The following is a 23,536-nucleotide window of genomic DNA, read 5'->3' as shown; positions in this document are numbered from 1 at the left end:
AATAGGGAGTGAATCTATTCACAAACACTCACACAGCGTGAGACAGAGTGGCATCATGTTGGTATCAGTGGTGTTGTCTTACAGGGCAGTCAGTACACTGCTAATGAATAGAGGGGCTTGTCTATGTGAGTGTCTTTTGAGACACAAAGGCTCTAGAGCATTACAAACAAGCTTATCGCAATCAAAAATATGCATTTGATACCAGGCTGAATGTATTAAAGCATACAAAATGAACATGACACAATGCTTGCATAACTAACATTTGTTGACATATTTCCTATTAAGGTCATCACGGTACCAAAATTTCACTAGTCAGTACCATTACCAGTAAAATTTCACGGCTCTCTTTACCAATTTTGGGAGTGTACTTACAAGCATGAAAAACTAAACTTGTATTCAGATTGTGAATGGGTAATGAACAGAAAGCAAGAGAAGTAATCACAAAGGCTGCCAATCTCTAAAACTCACTACGTTATAATAAAAAAGCTATTTTAATTGTACAATGAATCATTTATTTACATTGTATTTACACTATGTTGGTTATAATGAAAGGATTGAAGGAAACAAAGGTTCAGAGGTGTTTTCAGATTCTGAACAACTTACTAGCACCTCTGATACAGTGAGGAAAATAAGTATTTGAACACCCTGCTATTTTGCGAGTTCTCCCACTTAGAAATCATGGAGGGGTCTGAAATTGTCTTCGTAGGTGCATGTCCACTGTGAAAGACATAATCAAAAAAAAAAAAAAATCCAGAAATCACAATGTATGATTTTTTAACTATTTATTTGTATGATACAGCTGCAAATAAGTATTTGAACACCTGAGAAAATCAATGTTAATATTTGGTACAGTAGCCTTTGTTTGCAATTACAGAGGTCAAACATTTCCTGTAGTTTTTCACCAGGTTTGCACACACTGCAGGAGGGATTTTGGCCCACTCCTCCACACAGATCTTCTCTAGATCAGTCAGGTTTCTGGGCTGTCGCTGAGAAACACGGAGTTTGAGCTCCCTCCAAAGATTCTCTATTGGGTTTAGGTCTGGAGACTGGCTAGGCCACGCCAGAACCTTGATATGCTTCTTACAGAGCCACTCCTTGGTTATCGTGGCTGTGTGCTTCTGGTCATTGTCATGTTGGAAGACCCAGCCTCGACCCATCTTCAATGCTCTAACTGAGGGAAGGAGGTTGTTCCCCAAAATCTCGCAATACATGGCCCCGGTCATCCTCTCCTTAATACAGTGCAGTTGCCCTGTCCCATGTGCAGAAAAAAAACCCAAAGCATGATGCTACCACCCCCATGCTTCACAGTAGGGATGGTGTTCTTGGGATGGTACTCATCATTCTTCTTCCTCCAAACACGTTTAGTGGAATTATGACCAAAAAGTTCTATTTTGGTCTCATCTGACCACATGACTTTCTCCCATGACTCCTCTGGATCATCCAAATGGTCATTGGCAAACTTAAGACGGGCCTTGACGTGCTGGTTTAAGCAGGGGAACCTTCCGTGCCATGCATGATTTCAAACCATGACGTCTTAGTGTATTACCAACAGTAACCTTGGAAACGGTGGTCCCAGCTCTTTTCAGGTCATTGACCAGCTCCTCCCGTGTAGTTCTGGGCTGATTTCTCACCTTTCTTAGGATCATTGAGACCCCACGAGGTGAGATCTTGCATGGAGCCCCAGTCCGAGGGAGATTGACAGTCATGTTTAGCTTCTTCCATTTTCTAATGATTGCTCCAACAGTGGACCTTTTTTCACCAAGCTGCTTGGCAATTTCCCCGTAGCCCTTTCCAGCCTTGTGGAGGTGTACAATTTTGTCTCTAGTGTCTTTGGACAGCTCTTTGGTCTTGGCCATGTTAGTAGTTGGATTCTTACTGATTGTATGGGGTGGACAGGTGTCTTTATGCAGCTAACGACCTCAAACAGGTGCATCTAATTTAGGATAATAAATGGAGTGTAGGTGGACATTTTAAAGGCAGACTAACAGGTCTTTGAGGGTCAGAATTCTAGCTGATAGACAGGTGTTCAAATACTTATTTGCAGCTGTATCATACAAATAAATAGTTAAAAAAATCATACATTGTGATTTCTGGATTATTTTTTTTTAGATTATGTCTCTCACAGTGGACATGCACCTACGATGACAATTTCAGACCCCTCCATGATTTCCAAGTGGGAGAACTTGCAAAATAGCAGGGTGTTCAAATACTTATTTTCCTCACTGTAGGCTATTGCATTCACATGCTCAATGGATATGATTGTGATTGGCTACAAAGCTCAACGCATGTAAAAACATGGTGTAAATAGAAACCTTTGACACTCAGAGAGCGCTTAAAAACACGAATGAGAGAGTTTGATAAAAGCATCTATCAGCGGGTATCGAATATACCCCTGAACTCTGTACTAACGGTCAACATTTTTTTACCGACAGTTATAATGTAAAATAAAAATAATAATATTAATACTTTTTTTCTTAAATACGTAAAAAAACTTTTTTTTTACAGTGAAATATTATATTATAAATATTTTTTTTATTTTATGGTGTGATATTTGTTTTAGTAATAATATGTTTTATTATTAGCATTATTTAGTCAATATTGATTTATAATCAAACATTTTTGGCCAAATTGTACAGCACAGCAAACCAGCTATTCAAATGAAAAATCTGAAAAAGAAAAAAATAATCACAAATTGAATTGCAAACAAAACGAGTCATCAATATTTTCCATCTAATTTCCCATGAAGAAAAAATGTATTAAATGCATCTATGTCTAAAATTGACGGGACAAAAGTCAATGTTTATATTTAAACAAAACACTAAGGATATTTTCTCTCCACAAATCACATCACACATGTCTCAAAGGGTCGAATGAAAAGCTTCACAGTGCAAATTGATGTACATTGATGTTCATGCAAGGCTGTACAGTTTTACACTACAGTACTAAAACCATTTCTAACTCAAGTTTCTAACCATTTCAGATTCAAGCAATCATGTCTTCTTTGGGGTTTTCTGTAACTGACTGATTAAAAACAGTCTAAAGCCCTTTCATAGTTAAGAAGGATTATGCATGTCTTCTGCCAAAGCTGAGACTGTCTTGCCTGTTCAGTTGCTGACCAGTAACCTTATACACTGAATATCGGCTGTGATGTAAATAAGAGACCCTCTTTCAATGGAAGGGTGTATGTGTATGCACTGAAAGAGACTTACACTTTAATATTCACAGCACACTTTTCATTTTCATTAAATAAGATATGCAGAGCCACGCAGGCGGAAAAAAATGTCACTGTCTCTCACACTCATCAGGTCCATGATAGGACCCTTTATCAAAGCTGCCAGACTAAAAAAAAAAAGACAGATAATAGAGCCAAAGAATGAGTCAGCTGCTTTTTAATAAAACATAGTGGGCAATGTAAATTGAAAAGCACAGCTGTTCTCGGAGTAACAACATCACGTCTTCCACTTTGCAGCAAGACACTATAAGGAAAGTATTCAGGTCCATGAGCACACTCTTAAAAATAAATGTCTTTATTGGTATTTGTGGTTCCACAAAGAACCTTTAACATCCAGTTCTTTATAGTGGAAAAATGTTCTTTAGATTATTCCAATGTTCTAAAAAGTGGTTCTTTTAAGAACTCTTCACTGTTCTTTGAGGAACCCAAAATGGTTATTTTATGGCATTGCTGTGAAAACCCCCTTTTGGAACCTTTATTTTTAAGAGTGCAGTATAATATGACATTGATGCGTTTTGATGAGCAAAAAAAAACATGGCTTGTTTGGATTTGGTAGTTTTAACATCTAATTAAAGGACCAGGAAATACATTGCCATTTTTTAAAGTATCCAAAAAATAAATTGTTTCATCATTTATTTAACTTCATGAAGGTTAGAAAACTGTATGAAGTTAGGCACAATGTCTTTACATTTCGGATGAATTATTCCTTTAATACCCATTATTCAAATCATCTAGCAGTTTTGTTATGCTACACTCAATATAACGGTTTTCACAGCGATACCAGTGAAGAACCATGGTAAAAACTATTTGAGGTTTCCCAAAGAACCTTTCAGTGAACAGTTGAACAACAAAATATTTTTTTTCTTAATGTGAAGAACATTTTAATAATCCGAAGAACCTTTTTCCACTATAAAGAATCTTACAATGTTTTGTTGCATTGAGGTTCTGCATTGAACCAGATGCCAATAAAGAACCTTTATTTTTAAATGTGTAATGCAAAAATGCCTGCTGGAGGGAACACCACAAAGCCACATTAGAGGAGTTTTTCCCACATAAAGGGTACGTTTACACGACACTGATGTACTAAAAACAGAAAGGTTTTTCCTTTCCGTTTTTCGCATATAGACGACAACATTGTCAAAACGATCCCCGTTCACACGGATCTGCGAAAACGACTAAAAAAGCTGTATTATGGATGCCTGGCGATGTCACTTTGTAAAGAAACACTACGCGCCTATAGACTGAACACGTAATACACACGTGCATGACATCACAGTTTTCACAAATTGCCATTTTTGTAGTTTACACGGAGTGGATAACAGTACCGTTTTCAAAAACTTGCACTTTGAAACCCGTTTTCAAATGTTTGCGCTTTCAGGCGCCAAAAACACAGTTGTCACAAATGAACAAACACAACGGCCAAAACGTATAAAAAGTTTTCCGGTTTTAGTTGAAAGCGGTGTCACCCTATAAATCAAGGTGAAGGGCGCTCCAAGCCAATTCCCAAAAAATACTAACATAGGACTTGCAGGAAGCCCAAATGAATTAAAGTGCCAGCTGAGAATGACTAATCACACCAGTCACATGACCTCATGCCATAAAACGTTCCTGTAGCTCAAACAGTAGAGCTTGGTGCTTGCAACACCAAGGGCATAGGTTCGATTCCCAGGGAAAGCAAGAACTGATAAAAATTTAAAATGTGTACCTTGCATGCGATGCTTTGGATAAAAGCGTCTGCCAAATGCATAAATGTAAATGTAAAACCATGCATTCCACTGATAAACACTACAGCAGGCAAAAACATTGTTCCAATCCACAGTGTGATCAAATGCAAAAAAACCCCTCTTTCTCACTGTTGACAGGAACAACAGAGAGGAACAGAAACATGACCACAGAGCGTCAATAAATTTTTTTATACTGTAAGTGTCACAATAAGGGTGGGGTCCTAGAGTTGAGTTGAAATTCACAACAATTTCATACATCAGCTTAGTCTCAAGTGTGGATGCAAACAATAAGGGGAATAACACAAATGAAAATAAGCTTACAGGGTTGTTTCATTGGAATCTTTTTCTCTCGTGTGTCTGTACTGTAAGTCTCGCCTACACACTAAAGCCCAACAGTTCAGTGAAAACTCTTACAATGCATTCTTTGTACGCATTCAACCAGTGTGAAAAGTACCTTGTCTAACCTACTTTCTTATCTCTTTCCCCATTGACCAGTATGCAAAAATTTGGTTAGTGGGGAAAAAGGGGGTTGTGAATACTGGGTCTTGACCACCTTGTTAAAGTCACCATTAAATCAAAATGGACAATTCTTGCTTTTTTTAATGGAATATTTACATTTTTATTATAAATTATTTATCCATTCACATCATGTTCATGTTTTAATTCATGTCCCCTGATCTTCTATCAAACTAACTTCCACTCCCTCTTGCAGCAACATCTCTTCTCTGACGCTCGTTGTGTTTATATTTCCACAGCATGAAGGTAAGATCTTACGGATTTATGAATGAAAAGCTTGGGTTAGGCTACACTTTATTTTAAGGTGTCATTGTTACAGTGTAATTATATATTGAAGTACTGTAATATTAATTACCAACATGCAGCCTACTTACTATAGGGTTTGGGTAGGATTAGGATTTGGTTGAGGGTTAGTTGCATGCAATTATGCATAATTAACTGTAATTACTATGTGTAACACATGTAACATATGTAACAAGGACACTGTAAAATAAAGTTTTACCAAAGCTTGTTTTAAAATCTTCCCAGTCTACTGACATTTGTTAAGGCATCAGCTTCAAACATTACAATGCTCAAGATAACTTTCGTTAACTCTACAACAAGTAAATCCACTTCACCAGCTAATTACCCTTCGACAGCAATTCCATAGAAATATACAGAGACACTGCAAAAACGGAAGTTCAAACACAAAATTCTAAAGATGGCGCATGGCAGCATACTTGTTCAGGGCGGCGCCATGACAGGTATGAAAGCTAGGCTGTGAGGAATAGACTTTAATAGCAACCGCTGTAAAAAGCTGTATAAAGCTCCTGGATAACTTACAATTTTCCACATCTCATATTTGTCAGGAGTTTGTATACTGAAATTTATTGGAAAGATATGTTTGCAGTGTTTGGTCAGCAGAACAATCTAAAAACATTAAATAGTTGTACAACCCACTAAAGAGATGTATGTCACAGGCACAGCCTCGCTTTCATTCCCGTTAAAAACCAAAGATGGCGCTGCTGTGAATAAGGTCTAAAGCAAACGACAAACTTCCAACGGTCCAATCAACTCCTGATTGACAAAATCAAGTTAATGCCTAATTTTTTTGTGTGTTTGTTTAAGAAGCCTGTGATATATGTGACAATAGGAAAAAAAGACAATTTCAACTTCCGTTTCATGCCGATTTAAGGCTTAAAAGTTGTAAATAAAATAAAATAAAAAAGGTTGGATGGATGTATTTTCTTTCATGGGTGAAGTACAGTCGACCAAACACAGTTAACTTTTTGAAGCAATTATTTTTTTCGTTGCAATAATTAGCGGTATTTGACGGGTTCGGCTAACCCTTTTCGTTTCGTGGGGTTTTAAGACGTTTTGAATGCGCTTCCTGAGTGAACGCTAGGATATTTTCGTCTGCCACTGAATATGAACGTATTTGTGGACGTTTAAAGATGGAAACCAATTGATGACAATTCAAAACAAACCTGTTGAAACGCACTCGATCCAGAAGCGGTTTGGGTGTGATTGTGCAATCGGACCGAAACCAGCATCACAAAAGAAACAGGATGTCCATTGACGTTCATGAAAACACGAGTCTAGACGTCGATGCCCTATCTGATCACAAGTCCCCTTTTCCATAAAACCCCACATCTGAATCAGTATTACACTATAGCCTATATATGAAACGCATGCTGAATGTCAACATGCAAACATGCAACACGTTTATATTGCGACACGTCCATGCTGACATGCATTATTTTAACACCCTCGTTTTACTTGAACGGGGGAAACCCTGGAGCTCACCATCTGTGCTGTTCATGCACATTTTGCATGATTATAATGTTTTCAATTTTCCAATTGTAACCATATGCAGCCTAAGATAGGCGATACACGCGTCGCTTACCTTTAAACTGTAAGGAGTGGCTTGTTTTAATTCTCACAGTTCCTGATATGGATTCACCGGGGTTGTAGACCACTTTGCTATTAGTGAAAGTAATCTCGAATTCCTGAAGCTTCCCCATGTCTTTCAGAAGCACCACTCACACACTCACGGAGGACGAGATCGTCGGTAAAACTACGGGTGAAAGCGTCCAGCTTCACGTCCCACCTGCGGCTCTCATTCTCTCCGCCCATCCACGAGCGCTGACGTCATCGGGATTGTCAGTCAGGCTCCCCCTGTTCTTTATGATCCTCGAGGTTGTTTCAAATGATCGTCTAACAGCCTATAATGTATTTAATATTTTGATGCTGATGAACTTTCTAGAAAATTGCCACGAAAAAACCCAAATCATTATCATTCCAAAAGATTTTAACAAGTCAAAAACAAATGTCTGTGATGATGTCAGTTTTCATAATTTCTTTGGGGGGAAAAAGTTTATATAATTTTCAACAGCAGAAATTTTATTTAATTACTAGTATTGATAAACATGTTCAGTTACACCTTGAAATACACCTTGAATAGGCTACATACACTGTAAAAATATATATGATCAATAAGTTATGACAACATATGTTTTTACATCGCTTTAACTCATTAAATTAAATGAAGCAATTTTAAACTTTTTATTTATACAAGTTATACAAAATTCAACATTTTTTAAGTCGAAAACATTTTTATGTCTTCGTCCTGTGTGAGACATAAGCCCACCTTTTTAAGTCAGTTTAATGTAATTTAAGTTGAAATGACTGAAAGATGTACATTGATTGTACTTAAAAATTTAAGGCAGCAACCTCTTGCATGGGGTGAGCATTTTTCCCAATAATGCGGATGAAAACTGAGTGAAAACTGAGTTAAGTGAAACACAGTCAGTAACAGATTGTCTCAATATAAACCCTCCCACAACCCATATTTAATATATTAAATCAAAACTACTTTAAAAAATAAGCAGATTTTATGATAAATAATATTCAGTAAAATCAATTTTATTCCAAAATAAATTTTAAGAACTTTTAATGAGACTTTCTTGTTTACATTCTCTGTTACACCAAGCTCCACTGACAGCATGTTCATTATAAAATATGTGTATCCAAGAAATGATTTTATCTCTGTTGTAATTCTTATGTATTTTTGAGTAACTTAATTGAGTTTGACAAACAAAAAATGAGTGTCACGTCATTGACCCACATACTGCTGTGATGTAAATGTGCAACCTGCATGTGCTTTCTCCATAAACCAACAAGTAGCCTATCAGCAGAACACAGCAGAAATCCACAGCGACACAAGCGTTTATAAAAATGAACAGACATCCCTTCTGCCATTGTTCTGGGAATAATAAATTCACCTCATGATGGGGACTGGACTGAACACACTCCTGCGCTCCACACATCACTCATCTGCTGAAAATAGAAGCCACTTTAAATCCATCTCCTGTGCTTGCAGACATCAGCATTTAGTCTTATTCTGAGAGGTCTACTTTGTGCAGTCCAGATTCAGTTATAGGGCTAATGGAGAAAAATAGCAATTTTATTAAAACCATTCGAATGAATGAGTTTTAAAACAATTATTTCAAATTGGCATTTGTTCGCAATATAAGATAAGAGGTAGAAAGTCTAACCCACATCAGCGTCTAAGATTTATTGTAGGGCCTATCGGCATCTACATCTATATATTGCCTAAGTTACATTACAAGTATTATAATATGAAACAGTAATTTTAGTTTTAGAAAGTTAATGCTTTAAACAAACAAAACGTCAAAATTGAATAAGGAAACATTAAATAGGCCTATTTTTGAAAAAAACAATAGCCTATTAATATAATTTGCCAATTTTATTCTGAGGAAGGGCTACATATTATCTTGTTTAATGGATGTTTAGACATTTTTTATGAAAAAACAAAACAAAACAAAAAAACACTGAGATATTGATTAATAGAGCTGCGTTATTAAAACGTGAATAAAAAGGTTTCTCCTCGGGAATCTTTTCCACAAAACAGGTGATTACAAATTCTTGCCTATTACGCCCTCTTATGGACAGCAAAAAGAACAGCAATCACACCAAGGGACATTTGTGTGCATGTAACAAAGATTTGAGATAATGGGTAACACTTTACAATAATCTCTCATTAGTTAACTTTAATGCAATGAGTAATTTGTGTGTGTGTGTGTGTGTGTGTGTGTGTGTGTGTGTGTGTGTGTGTGTGTGTGTGTGTGTGTGTGTGTGTATTTATTCATCTTTGTTAACGTTTGTTTATAAAACTGTTCAACTGTTCATTGTTGGTTCATGTTAGCTCAGTTCTATTAAATAATATTAATAAAATGTTGAAAATTAACAAATGCTTTAGAAGTATTTTTCATTGTTAGTTCATGTTAACTAATGTAGTTAGCTAATTTATGAAACTTTTGTAAGTGTAGGCTAACTATTGCAAGTGTTACCAGATAATGTTTTATTATGGTCACTCATCAGTGATAGAATTCAAGCCAAGTTTTGGTTTATATATTGTTTTATTTTTTTGATCTTTATTTTTATTTATTTTTATTTTTATTCTAAAAATGTAAAGAATTAAGATAAATGTATGCAATATTAAATGAGTATTCATTCTAACATTGTAAACAACCATTATTTATTGTCTCCAAAATTCCATTATTTCAGTTGTGGAATTCAATTCATTATTTCAATTATTTCAAACTCCCTCCTCTTCCAGCATGCAAGTGCGGGCCATTGCGCAGGTCACGGCATATGGGTCACAGTTGGCGGCAGGACGGCGGTCCTCAAAATAACCACATTTTTTCTGAGCCACATGTAGGGGGATACGAACACTCGCCCCGCGGTTAGCAACACCTACTGAGAAATCAGTGATGCTGGAGAACACACGAAAACCCGTGAGGCGACGCTTGTTATCTTCTCCACCGTGTGGGTCGTAGACTCGAATATGCTCTGCATGACGCTTACTCAGTTTCTCGATGGCTTTCTCAATGTGCCTGATGAGAGGAGGACGATGGAGGTTAGATGACATGGCAATAACACTGTAACACAACTCACACTCTCTCTTTTATAGATGTCTTTAGTGTCTCTGACTTTTATGATTGTGTGTGTGTGTGTGTGCATAAGTGAGTACATACTCAATTCCTCCTTCTTCTCTCATTTGCTCTGTGCTCACATTGATGTGGCAACCGGCTCCGTTCCAGTCTCCCGTCATGGGTTTTGGATCCAGGGTGGCCACCACTCCGAAATCTTCACACACCCTGTGTAGCAGGAAACGTGCCATCCACAGATGATCTCCCATCTCAATTCCTTCACATGGACCCACCTGGAACTCCCACTGCAGAGAGAGTAAACTATCCTCACTGCCCATCCAGTACATACATAATAGAGATCTACAGATTTTTGTAAATAAATAGTGTCTACTGTATCTCTAATACCTAATAACTTCATGGTAGTTACCTGAGAGGGCATGACCTCTGCGTTAGTGCCACAGATTTTGATGCCAGCATAAAGACAGGCTTTATAATGACAATCCACAATGTCTCTGCCAAAGGCTTTGTCAGCACCAATACTGTAGTGATACAGACCTGACAAAATAAAAAAAATTGTGATTAAGAAAAAGCCTTACAGGACATAAGCCATAAAAGACTTTGGTACATACCATGGGCGAGGCTAGCCCCTTTTTAGGGGTGCTTCAGCACCCCTAAAAAGAAGCTCAGCACCCCTAAAACTTGGAGTAAGAAATGTTGTTATTCTAAAATTTTTGTTCGTCTTTGACAAGGTTAAATAATGTTCTTCATCTTCAATCCGCAGCAGCGCCAAGCAGAGCGCAGGTCAGAAACAGAGGCGTGTGTGTGTGGTGTTTGTTCATCTGAGCCTCATTGGTCTTTCACTTCTCGTCAATGTCAGAATATTTGAGATGACCAATCAAATCAAAGTAGGCGGGCTTTATGTTCACAGAAGCTGCTGAGCGCGAATTTTACATGGAATTTTAGCAGCACGACTGACGCTTCAGTTTATAGTGCGAGTTAAGATGTAAGTAGCTAAACTAAATTTTTTATATTTGACAGTTTTTTAGGTCATAAATGTTAAACGAATGACAAAAATAATTAGAAAACTAATAAACTTTTGTCTATTCTCGCCATTTTGAGCTGAAAATAGGCCTATATAACGTGTGTAATTATGTCATTGTGAGGGGACAAGAAACATTGACAAAGCCGTTTTCATAGGCACAAGATTAATAATGCATGTGTACATGTTGAGAATTAATATAATACAATTTGTAGCCTTCAGTAAATTAAAAAAGTTCAGCTTTAGGAGGGGAATTAGAGACAGGGCAAGATCAGGAGACTGAGAGAAAAAGACAGAGTGATGGAGATGAGGAAAGAGCGGGTTTTAAATATATTTCTTATCCTTTTTTGGCCTTCAAACGTCTTGAAATGCACATATCAGAGAAATAAAAATGTTTAACCCCATAACAACCTCAAATGTATGACCTCTTTGATTATAAAGCCCTGTCTACGGCCATGTATTAGGACTAGATCAATAATGAATGTGTACATATTGTGAATGAATTTAATAAACTTAGTTACCTAGCTTTCCTGGTAGCTTTGTCTGAGAAAATGATTCATAAATCAACCTACCAGTTGACCCTATGTTTACTTTCTTCACTGACAGACAAAAATGAAAAGCCTATATCAGTCAAAGCTCAGCTTTAGGAGGGGAAAAGACAGAGCAAGATAAAAACAAAGAGAAAAAGAGTGTGATGCTGATGAGGTGTGAAAATAAACAGCTGCCCGCACATGGTTTTAAAGCTGTTGTTATCCAATTTTTTTGGCCTTCAAAACATCTTAAAATGCACATATGTAGATCAGAGAAATCAAAATTTTCTCGGGGGAGCATGCCCCCGAACCCCCCTAAATACCTCACATTTAGGACCTCAGTGATTCTAAAACCCTGCCATATGCATGTTACTGGATGAATGAATGAAACTAGTTAATAATGAGCATTAGACCATAAACTAACTTTTTTTTTTTCCTCATTGGGGGCTGAGCCCCCCTAAAATTAAAATCCTAGAATCGCCCCTGGTACATACTAAGTAAAACTTAACCAATATCTGTCCCTCAGCACCTTAAAGGTGTGGTATAATGCCCTTATCACAAGATGTCAAATAAGTCTCAGATGTCCCCAGAGTGTGTATGTGAAGTTTTAGCTCAAAATACCTCACAGATATTTTTTATATCATGTTAAAATTGTCACTTTTTGAGGGTGAGCAAAAACGTTCAGTTTGTGTGTGTGTGTCCCTTTAAATGCAAATGAGCTGCTGCTCCCGGCACAGAGGGTGGAGCTTCAAGAGCTTGTGTGTTAGCATCTTCGATTACCTCACACAGACACACACTGAGAATTTCAAAATCTTTTAGCCTTTTATGTTCAAACCGGAGTCGGACAATGATGGAGAGACTCAAGAAGATGTCACACCATGTAGAATGCAACAGGACATTTCTGAATGGTTAGTTGATGAATTTATGCCTAGCTGATATGGAATTAACTAGTCATTGATTATCATATTCTAGCAAAAATATCGATTTCTCAATATATATTGATACTAAAATATCTGGAAAAGGGTTTGGGTGAAGTTGTGGAGTTTACATGTAAATGCAACATGACTGCGGTTGTTATACTTTCGTCTTCTGTTTGCTCGCTTTCTGATTGGGTATCGTTTCGTTCCAACCATAATCAACAGTAACGTTACGTGCGCGTTTGTCCTCGTGGTTCCTTTCCACTTCCCCCACAAATCAGGATTTCTTATGTTGAATATTTACGATTCGTGATCGGGGCGGCTCCGACGTTCCTGCGAGCAGGTTTGGTCACTCTGAACACACCTCACACACCACAGGGAAATCTGATAAATTAATCTGTAGAACCATCAAGATAATCGGGACTTCACTTATGATTATCGGAAGGGGAGAAATCAGCCCGAATATCTTGTGGTGTGGCCCCAGCATTAGCAGCTGCATATGTAAAATAATGCGATCTTCAACATTAAACAGTATAAATCAAAACTGCCTTATGTTACAGAATAAAATGTTGACCCAGGATTAGCTATATGACTGTGAAGCTTTGGGGGTGTTGATGGACTCAATCTACACATCGTTCTGGATCTGATCTGGATGTAGTCTTTGACAAAACAATTCTCAGCTTTTTGCTCAAAATGTTGCTTTTTTATGAAACTTACATATTCAAGTGTTGATTGAAAAAAGGAGCGCACTGAGCTAGAATAAAAGGTTTTTTTTTCTTTTTTTTTCTTAAGAGCAGAGGGTCTGCTCTTTTATATTATATATATATATATATATATTGCATGTTCAAATATTCATATAACAAAATATTCTGGGGGCCATGAAATTTGTTTGAAAATGCGCAAAAACGCTGGCGTAGCTGGCAACTTTTTTGAAAAAATGCTGGCAGGGAACGAGCTAATATACTTTCTGCCAAATTATGAGATGATATTAAAAATATCTATACGGCAGTTTTTCCCTGTGGTATCGATGTCAAAGCAGAGAGCAAAAAAGTTAATGTCAAGCCCTGCATACATACATACTCGTATACGCAAAGTAGCATATTTGCTTCAGTTCATGTATATAATCTTTATATTATTTTTGACTTAATTGTTTGCTGTTTAGATCGAGGTTGGCCAACTCTCAACCACATTTACTGTTGAGGGGAAGAGAGGAATTACAGTATTAATGTTTACTGATACTTCATGTTGGACCTTCACCCAAGACTGTGGATGTAACAACAAATAAAAACATTCAGATCACCTTGTGGTTTAGGGTAGCCTAGTCTGGGCCAGCCATAAGGGTGTCCATCCACACCTAGTAGAGTATATTCCTGCTCCATACCAAACCAAGGGTGGAGATCTTTGACCTTCTCCATGACCTTGTTACAGCTGTTACGATGATTCAAATCTAAGAGAGAAAAAAACAAGACACTGTAGTATTTTGATCAGTATTTAGTTTTACAACATTTACATAAATGTAAATAAATATAGCCTATGGTGTAAAACTTTTCATACTGATCCTCTACCAGCTGAGCAACAGTACCAATGTTGAAGTAGAAGATTTTTAACCCAATGTCTATTCGGACGGGAGTTTAACATGGAGAGATGGGGTAATAATTACCAGAGCTTCTCTGTGATTTTAGTCCTGTCCGAATGTGCCATCTCAGTAATCATTATGGACAATGTCAGTAAAGATTACGGCGACTTTTACCTTCAGTAAAAAGGTCCGGAAAAATTGCCTCAGGTAATACTAATCCCGTGCGAATAGACCTGCTGTAAATATGTACGTAAATATTTTGTCATTTCCTGTTTAAAAGTAGTTTTCCGCGGTTTTTGGAAGTAACCCAACTCCAAGTATAGAGACGCTTGAAAAAGCATTCAGTTGCGTTCTAGACGCTGGGACAAGTCTGTGGCAAAACTCAAGTGTTTTCCACATACCATTCAGATCAGAAAGAAGATCTAAAGCACTTGTTAGAGGCACGAAACATCTTTTAGCATTTGGTAAGTGCCTTTTACCAACACAATCCAATCTGAAGTTAATTAATACATCGTTCGACCGGACATAACTGTTTCATATACATAAATATTGGTTATATATGTTTGCATGTGATATCAGGAAGCAACGTAATACGCACATGACGACAGGAAGGTGACGGTGATGCGCAAATTGAATTACCCCTCCCACGTCTGCTAATTTTACTGAGATAAATTATCTTGTGCGAATTGGCCATTAATATTACAGACGTCCTGTGGTAAAATTACATTACTCCATCTACCCTTGTAAAGTTAATCCCGTCCGAATAGGGCTTTAGAAGTATTTTTATACATTTCAGCACATCATTTCAGCCCATTTTACCTGCAGGTTCCCAGGTCTGCTTGAGCACCTCACAAAGAATCAGTTTGTTAGGGTCCAAAAGGAAGGGGTCTCTGAACATGCAGACGGGAGCCAGAAGCATTTCAGCGCTGGATCCTTGCTGACTGAAATCCCATTCTGGTATATCTGCCAAAAAAAAGAAGAAAGAAAAGTAAAACAAAACAAAGCATGAAACATGAAAATCACAAGAAACCCCATTATGGAGATATTTCTGTAGTACCAGTTATGACTTTTGGTTCAGAATCCATGGTTCGAGTCTTGCTACACAGGTCCAAACTACAACCATTAATCCAGACATAAGTAACTTGACAGAAGTCTCCTTGGGGAAGACTGAGGTATCTCTGCCGCAAGAACTTGTTAAGATGTGAGCTTTCAGATACGGAAGACATACTGTATAATGCAACAAATCCAAAAGAAAATATGAATATGCTTCGTCTGTTGACCGCTTTTCGCTCTCTCCTGTTTTTCCAAAGCTGCACTGAGACTGGTATGACAACTAAACAGATCCACATCGAATATATCTTCTGTCACTTGTAGGAGGTCCTCAAAATTTACCTGCAACCTTAGAGCTGCTATTGTCATTAAAACTGCTGCATTGTTGTTCACACCACACCGGACCCACTGACTTTCATTATATGGACAAAACAACACTGAGGCATTCTTTTAAAATATCTTTTAGAAATACTTTGTGTTTGACAGAAGTAGTCATTTTTGTGTGAATTATCTTTGTAACTATTCTTAGGATAGTGTTTCTTTTTCACAATTGTGTGGTTGGAGCAAGTTGTTAATGTTTCAAATGTTGTTATTTTATAAAATCATACTTTTTTCTGTTTAATCAATTATTTTGTCATTCGTAATTAGTTAACTGTGTAAATTATTGCTGAAAATTTTTGATTTTGAGTTTAAATCTTTCTTTCTCACATTGCAAAAAAGAAAAAGAAAAAAAAGAGCCTATTATCTATAAATATTCCCAGGAATCCTCTGTTTGAATGGCACCAAATCAGCATATTATGATTTTTGAAGGATCATGTGACACTAATATATACACACTCACACTTTTTTTTTTTTTTTTACTGTTTTGTTAAATAAACATTTTATTTTCCAAATACCCTAAAACATTTGAACGGCAGTATGCGCAAACGTACAGTAGTGGCCAAAAGTGATGTCCGGTCTAGAAAAAATATAAGTATTAAAAATTTGTTAGAGATTTTGTGAGCATTTTGCTTTGTTTTATTTGTGATAACTCAATGAAACATGCCAAATTGTGCAGACATAAGTTTTGGCTTGGCTGTCATACAAAAATAAAAATAACAAGTGCAAAAACAACAGAGAACCAACAAAATATGCTTTTTCCTGTGAGCTTTTTGTTTTTCTTTGCATTTTTTTTTGTTTTTTTTTGCATAGTAAAATAAATCCTGCTGCTGTAGTTTACCTTTTTTTGCCAAATCATATTGTCAGATAAATAGTGTTTTGTTCTTCCCCTTCAGACCTGAATTTTTCCACTGAGCATTTTTTTTTTACCTGCTTGATTTGATTTTTACTCTTCTTCAATGTAGAAATTAATCTCAAACACAAGATTTTTGCCAACTCATTTTTTTTATTTTTTATTTTTACGTCCACTACAATGGACACCACGACTCAAAACAACATAAATACTTATGAACTACAGTTTGTGAACTAGTGTTGAAGATTTTGAAAAGTGTGTGTGTGTGTATTGCTGTGTTTTCTTTTCTTCTGTATTCTATTCGTTTTTCACTAAAACCAAAGAAACTTTGAAGACACGTATGACTTGTTTTTCCTACTAAGACAAAAACTGAGATCAAATCCTCTCCAGTAAAAACACACCCCTGGCGAGAAGACACCGCCTTTCCCAAACTTATCTCCTCGTTTATCTATGCATTTCCCCTCCTCCTACTCCCTTCCTTTCTCCCTGATTCAAGTCAATGAAAGTACGCTCAGAATGTCTGTATCTCACATATGATGTATCATGTAAATCTATTGGTTTTTTTCCTTTTCATGTTTGGTATCATTTTAAATGTCTCAGTGCGATTAGTAAAAAGGTTTCAATTTTATTGCAGTCATTATTATGAGATAGATTGAAAACTTTGGGTGGTGTCTCATCAAGATATCGGATAATTCTCTCCTCTCCCCTGAAACCAGGTGTAACCCCCTGGGGTGCATGAATAGACCCAAAACAACTCTAGAGATATTTGTACAAGCCTTTTGGTCTGGCACAATCTGTACAGTGTATCCCCTAAACCTCCCTCTAAACACAGGCCTCACAGAAAACCTTCTGCATTTTTACATTTATGTATGATTTATAAGCTGTTTTCCTCATAGGGACCAACACATGTCAACACAAGGTCAAAAATTACTGGTATTGCTATCCTTTTGGGGACATTTGGTGCACTTCTTTGGGCATTTGGGTAATGAATGGGCTTACTGATAAGCTTGTGTTACTACTTTTACAACTGGTATTTACACCCTTGGTAATTTGGCTATTATAAAAACCTGTTCACCTAAATATTCTGCATTGCTGTGGCAGTTAACTTGGAATGTAGTGTTTTGTTTTCTCTTTGTGAGACTGAGTCAATGCTGTTAACCTTGGACAGGTTTTAAAGAGATCTATTGTACAGAGAATCAGGCATACTAAGGTGTATGATCATGTCATGTGTCATAAAACATTCTTCAGATGAAAATTTTAATTTAATTTGAGTAACGAGTATGATTTACAGACAAATATAACAGGTTAATGTGCCCTCTGTCTAAACATTCACAATAACTTATTTGTTTCCAAAGGTGTGTTATTCAAGTTCATGAACGTCTTTGCCCTCTTCCAGCATGCATGTGCGGGCCATTGCGCAGGTCACGGCATATGGGTCACAGTTGGCGGCAGGACGGCGGTCCTCAAAGTAACCACATTTATCCTGACCCACCTGACGAGGGATACGGATACTCGCCCCGCGGTTAGCAACACCTGCTGAGAAATCAGTGATGCTGGCGGTCTCGTGATGACCCGTGAGGCGACGCTTGTTATCTTCTCCACCGTGTGGGTCGTAGACTCGAATATGCTCTGCATGACGCTTACTCAGTTTCTCGATGGCTTTCTCAATGTGCCTGATGAGAGGAGGACGATGGAGGTTAGATGACATGGCAATAACACTGTAACACAACTCACACTCTCTGTTTTATAGATGTCTTTAGTGTCTCTGACTTTTATGATTGTGTGTGTGTGTGTGTGCATAAGTGAGTACATACTCAATTCCTCCTTCTTCTCTCATTTGCTCTGTGCTCACATTGATGTGGCAACCGGCTCCGTTCCAGTCTCCCGTCATGGGTTTTGGATCCAGGGTGGCCAGCACTCCGAAATCTTCACACACCCTGTGTAGCAGGAAACGTGCCATCCACAGATGATCTCCCATCTCAATTCCTTCACATGGACCCACCTGGAACTCCCACTGCAGAGAGAGTAAACTATCCTCACTGCCCATCCAGTACATACATAATAGAGATCTACAGATTTTTGTAAATAAATAGTGTCTACTGTATCTCTAATACCTAATAACTTCATGGTAGTTACCTGAGAGGGCATGACCTCTGCGTTAGTGCCACTGATTTTGATGCCAGCATAAAGACAGGCTTTATAATGACAATCCACAATGTCTCTGCCAAAGGCTCTGTCAGCACCAACACTGCAGTAATACGGACCTGACAGAAGAGAGACACAAAATTGTCACTTTAAATTTTTGACTTGGGGATGTAATTTTTTTTTACAGTGTGTCACAGATGCCATTTTATTGCAAAATCAGACATAAAAACTCTCTAAAGAAATGTCAGCAAACCTGAACATGTAAAACGAGTCACAGGCAGAGAGTGTTTTCTGATTGGCTAAAAGAGTGTGGACCAGAGAGCCACAAAAACCTGTTTTGTTTTGGCCATCTATCTGAAACTTAAATTTCACTTGAAATAAAATAAACATTTAACAAATGTAAGAAAAAACTATTTAAACTTATTTTATTTCAGTTAGTTGCAGCATTTTTCATTTATTTAACTTGATGTACAAAATTAACTGAAATAATACTGAAATAAAAATGAATAAAAATCATATAAGCATATTTGAACACAACAAAGTGACAAACTATAAAAAAAATAAAATCTATTATTAAAATATTAATAAATATAATATTATCTCAATGATACTAAAATTGCACTGCTATAGGGACATTGTAAGTGTGTTATTCAAAATATCCCCCAAAGCACCTTTAAAACCAAAGACCTTTCTCATTGCATTATAAGGTGTTACAAATGATCATTGTTTCATGTTGCGCCCTTAACCTAGACTGTGGATGTAACAACTCATAAAAACATTCAGATCACCTTGTTTTTTGGGGTAGCCTAGTCTGGGCCAGCCATAAGGGTGTCCATCCACACCTAGGAGAGTATATTCCTGCTCCATACCAAACCAAGGGTGGAGATCTTTGACCTTCTCCATGACCTTGTTACAGCTGTTACGATGATTCGATTCTAAGAGAAAAGGTACCAGGGTTCAAATCATCTACAGTTCTTCACAATTTTAAAAGATAGCATCATCTTTCTCTATTTTGTTTTATGGTGTGACACCTGCATGAAATGTTTCTCCTATATAATGTTATACATATTATATAGAAGAAACATTACATATATATATATATATATATATATATATATATATATATAAAAAGCAGTATTAGTAATCAATACCTGATGTGCGCAACTAACCCATTAACATCTTAAAACATTTTTCTGTAAATTTTAAAATCCGTTTAAAAAAATATGGTGCTTGTAGAACTTAAATTAAAAATTAGGCAACAGTTTGCATGACTTCTTTTTGAATTTGTTTCATAAACTTAATTATATAAGTAAATGCCTTCAATGAACTTAAAATGTCAAGTTGCCATGACTTAAATCTGCCCTATTTTAACAACTAACAACTTCGATTAACCAAATCTACTCCTTTTATCAACAAGTAATACAACTTGAAAAAACTTTGTGATTTAATAATGTGTCATTTTTTAATAAGAAATTGGAATAAGCATTCAACAAAACCTTATAATGGTAAACAAACTTAAAAAGTGATTACATGAAGCATTAACAATCATTTTGCAATCATCAAGCAATCATTTTGAGTTGAGGAACAAACTCATTCTGATTTCACAAGAAAATAAGTTTCTAAATGTGTCCGTAACAATGTACATGAAACTAGCAAACTGCCAAACAATGTAACCATATTCATTATTAATGCACCAGTGCATGCTGGGAAGCAGGTGAATGAGACTGAATAAAAAAAGAATATTCAATACAGGCCTACATGAACTAAAAATGCATTAATCCAATTTACCAATTACTTTAAAAATGAAAGTTTTTTAAAGTTGCACTAAGATGCATTGCTTGTGCTCCTTTTGAATGTGGCTCAAAACAGTAAGTAAATCAAAAACTACATTATGTAAATCTTTAGCATTATTTTTTTTTAGCATTATTTACTTTATTTTATTTTATTTTTATTTTTTTATTTTTTTACAGTTTCCCAATCATACCTGCAGGTTCCCGGGTGTGCTTGAGCACTTCACACAGGACCAGTTTGTTTGGGTCCAAAATGAAGGGGTCCCTGAACATGCAGACGGGAATCAGTAGCATGTCGCTGTTGCGTCCTTCAGACTGACCTGTGCTGGAACCATCAAAGTTCCATTCTGGCAGATCTGCCAAAGAACAAGAAAAACCAGAATTAACAAAATGCTGGAGATAAAAACAAAGAAAGTGAAACTGCTCAGGTAAAACCAAAACCTTGCTACCGGCTATGCTCTTTGGCTCCGAATCCATGGTTCGAGTCTTGTGGCGCAGACCCTCCCCAGAGCCATCAATCCAGACGTAAGTGACCTGACAGAAGTGTCCCTGAGGCAGACTGAGATACTGCTGCCGCAGTGCCTTGTTGAGGCCAGAGCTGTCAGATACGTAAGACATACTGCTCCAGATTTACAGTAAATAATGGATCTGGAGAAGCAAAACAAGAAGAACATCGAATATGCTGTCAATGTTGCTTGTTAAAATATCATAAATATTCATTATAATTAAATATATTAATTATAATTACATTTTTATCTAAAAACCTTTAAATTGTACTGTTTGTCAATACGTTATCCACAAATTTGTATAGATTTATCAAAACATTATATTTTCTTTGATTACACATTTTACTGCTCATTAAAGTACCATAATGTACTACTTACTCAGACAGGTGAATATGATATAATAGTTCCTCTCCACACATGAAGACCTGTGTGCTGAAACAGTTGAGTTTAAGAAGCCCGTCATCAATAAGTTATGACGTGTGAGAGATGAAACATAAGATGGGCGTGATTTCCATTCTTAGATTTGATTCTGTGATGACTAAACAAAATGAGTCATTACACCCCAATGCATTCAAACCTGTTCTCCTGTAATTGCTACGATACTGCTGCTGATTGTCTTGTCATTTATGAATTGTTTTTGTTTTTTCTGGGATGCATTACCAGGTATTTTATAAGTATAGTTAAGCTGAATATACAATAGTAGATTTCTCTTGAGGCAATGAAGACTTGTGCATGACCAGTATTTTCAGTGACAACAATCTACTCAACTGTTTTCTCACCTCAGCTCTCCTGCACACACAATTACACACTACGCTTAATGAGAGGCTTTTTTTCCACTGCAAAGAGACATCAGCACAATCCAGGCACAGAGGAACCGAGCATTTACTTTGATATGAACAGACACTTGCTGTAAAAAACCTGATTACTAAAGCTGATTAATTCAAACCCCTGCAAGCACATCATGAAGCAAACTATATAGAAACTGCTTGTTTGCAGAACAGACATAATATCTAAATACTCTTATGAACACAACCTCTTCTAATGGGTTTGGCTTTTCATTCACTAAAGGGAACCACAAGTCTTATTCCCACAAGTTACCTATAAACAGGCAAAACCAGTTTAAAAAGCAGAAGCTAAACACAGAAGGTGTTTATGAAAATAAAGCCGATTTAATAAAGTTGTGAATAGATTGCACTGCTCTCATATAAGTAACATTCTATATATCACTCTCTATCACCTTTGTGTATTAAATGCAAGTCCAACAATACATTGACTCATTTCTTGTCTGAGATCTTTTGTTTTTACTCAAAGGCTGATTCCCACTATATCTTCCTGTTGCAATATTAGGCCGGGCCCCTTCTTTGGAGGCCTATAGTCTCAATCAAATCCAGACGGTACAATATGAGATGACATAGCAAAGAAGGCAATTTTGTTGACGTGGAACAAAGTGTTTGTACCTAAATTTGAGATGTGGCTTACAGAGTTTAGAAGTGTGTTACATATGTAAAAGATCAGATGTGAAATAGCTTTTTTTGAATATCTGGATTTATCATTGAATTGAACATTCTGCACATATTAAGAGGTATGGTAGATTATATAATGTCTTGCAGGTATTTTTCATAATTGGGTAATCATTGGTATTGGAATTTTAAATACAATTTTTTATGTATGTACAGCGGGGGAAATAAGTATTGAACACGTCATCATTTTTCTCAGTAAATATATTTCCAAAGGTGCTATTGACATGAAATTTTCACCAGATGTTGGTAACAACCCAAGTAAGCCATACATACAAAGAAACAAACAAAAATAAGTTCAGAAATTAAGTTATGTGTAATAATGTGAAATGACACAGGGAAAAAGTAATTGAACACATGAAGAAAGGGAGGCGCAAAAAGGCATGGAAAGCCAAGACAACTGCTGAAAACTTACAGTAATTAAAAAGCAATCCAGCCCCCTGTCAGTGGAAATTATTAACAGCTGGTTCAGTCCCAAATGATGGCCTACAAAAAGGTCTCATTGCCAAGGTGTCACACAAGACACATCTCATGATGGGTAAAAGCAAAGAGCTGTCTCAAGACCTTCGCAACCTAACTGTTGCAAAACATAATGATGGCATTGGTTATAGGCGCCATTCTAAGCTTCTGAATGGTCCAGTGAGCACTTTTGGGGCCATAATACGGAAGTGGAAAGACAATCATTTCACCATAAATTTGCCTCGACCAGTGCTCCTCGCAAGATTTCTGATAGAGGAGTGAAAAAAATAATCAGAAGAGTTGTCCAAGAGCCAACACCAAGTTGTATGATGTTTTTAGGGTTATGTGCACTGCCATTTCTCCTCCAAAT

General features: G+C 36.8%; 3 protein-coding genes across 4 annotated transcripts in view; all 3 read right to left on the bottom strand.

Annotated features, from left to right (window-relative positions):
- Positions 1-7,492, bottom strand: part of arrdc1b (arrestin domain containing 1b) — a 39,845-nt gene extending 32,353 nt beyond the window's left edge. Inside the window, exon 1 of one of the 2 annotated variants that reach the window (XM_084137577.1) lies at positions 7,358-7,492. In XM_084137577.1, coding sequence (XP_083993703.1) covers positions 7,358-7,475 — 118 coding nt within the window. In that variant the 5' untranslated portion in view covers positions 7,476-7,492. Of the gene's footprint in view, positions 1-4,937; positions 5,070-7,357 lie in introns of those variants that run through there. The other variant, XM_084137578.1, reaches the window with a different exon arrangement.
- A 2,408-nt stretch (positions 7,493-9,900) lies between these two features.
- LOC311097725 (glutamine synthetase-like) lies at positions 9,901-15,694 on the bottom strand (the record flags this gene model as incomplete). The annotated part of the gene is made up of 6 exons (XM_084137581.1): positions 9,901-10,370; positions 10,512-10,711; positions 10,834-10,961; positions 14,193-14,339; positions 15,288-15,431; positions 15,526-15,694. The coding sequence occupies 6 exons, from the start codon at positions 15,692-15,694 to the stop codon at positions 10,073-10,075; spliced, it is 1,086 nt and encodes a 361-aa protein (XP_083993707.1). The 3' UTR covers positions 9,901-10,072.
- A 1,200-nt stretch (positions 15,695-16,894) lies between these two features.
- glulc (glutamate-ammonia ligase (glutamine synthase) c) lies at positions 16,895-21,736 on the bottom strand. Its single transcript, XM_084137580.1, has 7 exons — positions 21,569-21,736; positions 21,134-21,332; positions 20,879-21,040; positions 19,683-19,829; positions 18,886-19,013; positions 18,564-18,763; positions 16,895-18,422 (listed from the first exon to the last, which is right to left on the bottom strand). Exons 2-7 carry the CDS (start codon positions 21,300-21,302, stop codon positions 18,110-18,112), a joined length of 1,119 nt encoding a protein of 372 aa, XP_083993706.1. The 5' UTR covers positions 21,303-21,332; positions 21,569-21,736; the 3' UTR covers positions 16,895-18,109.
- Between the last annotated feature and the right edge of the window lie 1,800 nt (positions 21,737-23,536).

The sequence above is a fragment of the Abramis brama genome, assembly GCF_963993115.1.
Source record: "Abramis brama genome assembly, chromosome: 15".
Taxonomy (NCBI): Eukaryota; Metazoa; Chordata; class Actinopteri; order Cypriniformes; family Leuciscidae; genus Abramis; species Abramis brama.
This window is presented reverse-complemented; position numbering and strand designations above follow the sequence as displayed.